At 36.6% G+C, this 5,191-nt stretch overlaps 1 protein-coding gene across 2 annotated transcripts; it reads right to left on the reverse strand.

Annotated features, from left to right (window-relative positions):
- Window positions 1–2,362: 2,362 nt before the first annotated feature.
- Window positions 2,363–4,717, reverse strand: LOC104589664 (WRKY transcription factor 72A-like). Of its 2 annotated transcripts, none has more exons than XM_088896735.1 (5): window positions 4,452–4,717; window positions 4,134–4,271; window positions 3,735–4,061; window positions 3,381–3,494; window positions 2,363–3,227 (listed from the first exon to the last, which is right to left on the reverse strand). In XM_088896735.1, the coding sequence occupies exons 1-5, from the start codon at window positions 4,656–4,658 to the stop codon at window positions 2,511–2,513; spliced, it is 1,503 nt and encodes a 500-aa protein (XP_088752861.1). In that variant the 5' UTR covers window positions 4,659–4,717; the 3' UTR covers window positions 2,363–2,510. The 2 variants fall into 2 exon arrangements, with proteins under 2 accessions (XP_088752861.1, XP_010246360.1); XM_010248058.2 differs by having other exon boundaries at window positions 3,735–4,070.
- Between the last annotated feature and the right edge of the window lie 474 nt (window positions 4,718–5,191).

Below are 5,191 nucleotides of genomic sequence, written 5' to 3' on the forward strand. Positions count from 1 at the left end.
AAGCTATACAGTTTTCTTGTTCCGTTTATTGTGCACAGCTATTATTCAGTGTATAAATATTCAAAAAGAAGCCCTTGTATGTGGATGGCTTAATTAACTTGTATTATGAAAAGTTCTTTTTTTTTTTTTTTTCTTTTTGAAGCACAGGAAGTAACTATGAAAGTCTATGAAAGAAAAGCTTTCAAAAACACCTAGTTTCCTTGTGGGCGGGGGGGGGGGGGGGGGGGTGAGCAAAAATTTTAGACCAAAAAGCCTTGCCACATTTTCTAGATAATCTCTTTCTTTGTGAAACTTTTAAGTTAGAAATTTTAAAAAATTAAAAAAAAATAGAGTTCTATTATTAATTAAGAAAATCCATATATATATATATATCCAAGGTAAGAATGTAGATAACTCAGATGTGTTTCATTCATGGTTGATTCTATGTCTTAGCTGGTTCTAGAATGAGAAATCCTTTCTTATGCATTCAGCCACATTGTTGGTGATTCTGGAACCAACAATCCATGTAGGATCGGTAATGGGGTGGGGATCATATTTTCCATCCCCGACCCCGATTTTGAAATTAACCCCCATTCTCATCCTCGATCCCCACTAGGAATAAAATTTGTCTTCCATCCCTGATCCCCGATGGGGATGAATTCCCTGTAGGGACTCGAATCCTCAAAATGTTTTTAGATATAGTATTTTTTTGAAAAATAAATTTATTTAAATTATTGGTGATTCTGGAACCAACAATCCACGTAGGATGGGGACCTAAATCCCATCCCCAACCCCACCAGATCAGAGAAATCGGATCCCCATCGAGGATTGGAAAATTGTCATCCCTAAATCCACGGTTCTAGAACTGGCAAAACCCTTTTTTTTTTTTTTTTCTGAGTACAACATATCATGTTTTCACCCAGAAAGCATGGTTCATTGATGCATAACATGGAAGTCATATGATGTATCTTAGACACACAATGTTGTTTTCATTTTTTTTAGCTTAATAGCAATCAAAATATATGATCAAAAGTTGGTAGAGAGAGTATATGCACAACTAAAATGTTCTCTTTTATATTGTCTGGTCCAAAAAATTTACTCTACGTCATTTTTCTGAAAAACTTAGTACATTTTTTGAAAGCATGGTTCATTCATGCAAGATAACAAAGGTCCAATCATGATTCTTTTGCTTAATAGCGATCATATATATATCAAAAGTAGTGAAAGTATGCATGTGTAAATGAAACAGCTTCTTTTATATTAATTTTCTGGTCGTATATTTTCTTGAACCTACCACCCTTTTTTAGAACCATGAACCGAACACCACCTCAGACTTTAGAAACCAATAACATATGTCCAATCCAGATGTCTGAACTAGCCACAGAATTAATCTTCCATGATGAAAAAATAAAGCCATGTAGAGAAGCTTACTGGCAAGACATGACACCTCTTCTTGCACTCTCTTTTTCTTTTTTAATATATATTTTTTTATTTATCATCAAAAAACGCCATGTAGAGAAGCTCCCTATTATACTCAATTAGGACAATCTTTTCCATATATAAAATACATTCTAATATATATCTAACTAATAACGTATTAATCATTTCAACCATAAAAGAAACTAATAATGTATAAAGTTCTTTAAGATGATTATTTAGAAAGTATTAGAGATTTTGGTTATAACCCACTGAACCAAGCTTGTTTCTAAGAGTTTTTATTATATTATAGAAGTTAATTTATAAAATATTAATTGTATCACTCCAACTCATTGCATGCATGTTTGTGCTGCTACTAGTATCGATCATTCCACTTCTGATCCAACTCTTCCTGAGTTTGAATCTGATCAAGCTCTTCTCTCCTATGAGTTTGAATCTTTTTCTTATCTTAATCTCCTTATCTTTTTTATCTCATTATTTTCTTATTGTATTCTATCTAAATCTCTCAAAGAGTTCTATTGTAATCATGATTGGTCGGCCTGCCATGGTTGCCCATTCATCTTGAGCTTATTCTATGGTGCTTTATATTCCTTAACTTTGGTATCTGAGCCAGGTTGACAATATGTTCTGTCAAGTTAAACTGTTTTTGTTATGAATGAGAAATTAAACCATTCTATGCCATTCAGATGCTGCATTCAGAATCAGTTGCTATATCATGTTATTTATTTTATAATTTCTTTTCTAATAAATACCCTTTCATGCTTTCCATCTCATGTTTGACCAAAACACGTAGCCCCATCACTATTGACAAGACAAACAGGTAGGACCTAGTCATATAAGACTGAATAATTAGTGGTTCATAAATTTCAATATTCAGATATATATAGGAGGTTTTCAGTTACATTGAAATTCCCAAAATAAAAGAGAAAGATCGATCCTTTTCCTAGTAAGGATACCATAGAAAAGATATATATTTGAATCTGCTAACAAGCAGAAGGAGCAATTCTAGTGAAGATCTAAAGTCGAAAATGATTCACCATGTAAATATATTTCTCCTTGGATTACCTTATAACAGAATGTGGTCGAAATTTCCTTCACCTCAAATGCCAAAGTGGCTTACTACAAGAAGGAAGAGACTCAAAACACCATTTATTGCTACTAGAGCCACCATGCTCGGCGTCCTTATGAACCAGAGTAGGCTCCTTAGGCTGGAAATTTGGGTTCTCTTTGCTGATAAATGATGTAATGGCAGCAGCAACAGCAGCCCTAAACTTTGGATCTGAAGCAATAGCACTGACATTTTCAGTTAATGACTTGTCTTCTTCCATCTTCCACTGCTTCTCATCCATGCCTCGATGACTGCTAAAAAGTTGGTGGCTTGGGAATTCGCCAACTTTATTAACAGATCTACCAGCAGAGTTATTGTATAAAGAGTTGCTAGGCATCCAAGGGTAAGTCAGTTTTGTTTGTGAATGAGATGAACTAGGAATGGGAAATTGTTCTTGTGGGTTGTTGGTCAGGTCAAGAACAATTCCTTTAGAGTGGTTACTGGAGCCTCTGATGTTGTTGATGGCTGATGATGAGTAGGGTAAAGGGCTTATTAAATGTGGGTTTTGGTATGGGATGGAAATTCTTGCATCATTGATGATTCCACCTGGAATTGCAGCACCTGAAGTTCCAGATGGTAACAGGAAATTGGCTGCTCCAGATGCTGAAGATGCCACTGTGGTTGCACCCAAAGGCAATGGATGGTTGTGAGTCCCTTCATAGGTTGTAATCAGTATGGACATGTCTTCTAGGCATCTCTGGACCTGATTAAAACAGTATTTACATGGAACAGAAGAGTTCAATACATGGGTTTGAATAGAATTGCCTAAACCATTTTAATACAAAATATGGAAAAAAAAAGAGACAGATGATGATAATGATAACTAAAATTGTTGATGGGATCGATCACAAGGTACCTGTTTCTTCACTGGGCATCCTGGAGCTACCATGCAACGGTAATAGGCCCTTGGACAAGGATTTCTTTTTGCAGTTTTCTGACCATACTTTCTCCATTGGCAACCATCATAAATCTACACGAAATTTAAAATTTTATCTCCTCAGCCTTTGGTATAAGTTTAGGATCTGTGCTTTTTCAAACAATTTCTTCATAAAATTCTAGCTAACTAGGTTTGGATTCTCGGTGAGAAGATCCTTTGTTCAGAAAAAAAAAGAAAAAAACCTAGGGCAGAAGGGTCTGTGGATCCTTCTCTCCATAGCTCCCCTTTTAATTCTAAAAGATCAAGAGAAAAGAAAAAAAAACAAGAACTTACAGTTGGTGCTTGACATCTTGCTCTAACTGTAACCTTTGCTTTTCTGGTAGATGGTTCAGGAGGATGGCTTGTAATTCCAGACAATTCGATCTTTTGAAGCTTGTTTTGTTCTGGTTTCAAACTTGTCATCATCTTTTCTTTGGGCTCATCCTTTTCACGTTGGTGCAAATGAGATGGCACGCTCAAGGACAATCCTAACTCCCCATCTTTTTCATAGTTGTTGGCTTCAGATGGTAATGAAAGAGTTTGATTTTTATCGACTAGGATTTCAGGAACTTGTTTCGGTCGAATTGTGTCGGCATCTCCTCCTTGGACGGAGAGGAAGATCTGAGGATCCTGGATCAAATTAAGAAACCTTTATCGTGAAACAATACTATGACTTAATAACACTGGAGTTACCTTTTTGGTTTCATTTTCTTGGATGATTGCAAGTTTCGTCTGAAGATCATGGTAATCTTTCATGGTTTGTTCAACCACCTTCCTCAACAATTTGTTTTCCTCTTTCATCCTGTTCATCTCTATCTGTAGCACAGAGTGCTAATTCAAAATGATAGTTAGTCGTTGCAAATGAGAACAAGTCGTCAAGGTACCTAATTAGCACAAACAGTAGGCTTATAGACATACATCTGATTCATTTCACAGAGAGAGAGAGAGAGAGAGAGAGAGAGAGAGAGAGAGAGTGAGTGATATATATTATTGTTCATGTCTTCTGTGTACCTCTTCTGTCAAATTTTCCTTCAAGGAATTGACTACGGATTCGTCTTGTTGCTCTTCTTTTCCTTCTCTCGCTTCTTCCCTTTCATATTTTGGTTGCTTTTCACTTTCTTGACCATCTAGTTGGACTTTTTCTTCCTCTTCTTTTCTTTCTCGGCCTCCTAACTTCAGAGAAAGATCAATCTGCATCATCCTTTCTTCCTTCGCCATTGAAGATAAGTTGCAGTCTCTCTCTCTCTCTCTCTGTCGGAACAAAGTCGATTTCTCATTTCTCCTCTCTTGGACAGATATTTTAAAGAGTTTCTTCTGGGCTCTGGCCACCACTAGTCATACTGCAACTGAACCGATTGACTGAACCAACCCATTTACGGCTTGACAGCGGTGAGATATTAATTCAATTTTCCTTTTAATTTCCTCTTTTTGTTCGTGTGCTTAGGGTTGCTCCGATTTTCTTTGTTTTGATTGACGTGGACTTGTGTTGTTCCATCTTTGTCTGTCTTGTCTTCTGGGCCCTTACCACCTTTGATGGGGTCTTTTCTTAATTTGATAATATAGGTGGGGGTCTTCATAGCCCATCATTAGTTCTCTGTCTCTATACAAGGTCCCCACCGTCTCATGTGACGGTTATTAGCTAAATATATAGCTCGTACAGGATCAGGTTTGACTGTGGTTTAGCTTCTTACGTGGTTCAACTTCAGGTCTTCAACATGCTTTTTCAAGCCCAAACCTTCTATGGGCCACAA

Source organism: Nelumbo nucifera, chromosome 1, assembly GCF_055504915.1.
Source record: "Nelumbo nucifera cultivar China Antique chromosome 1, China Antique-T2T, whole genome shotgun sequence".
Taxonomy (NCBI): domain Eukaryota; kingdom Viridiplantae; phylum Streptophyta; class Magnoliopsida; order Proteales; family Nelumbonaceae; genus Nelumbo; species Nelumbo nucifera.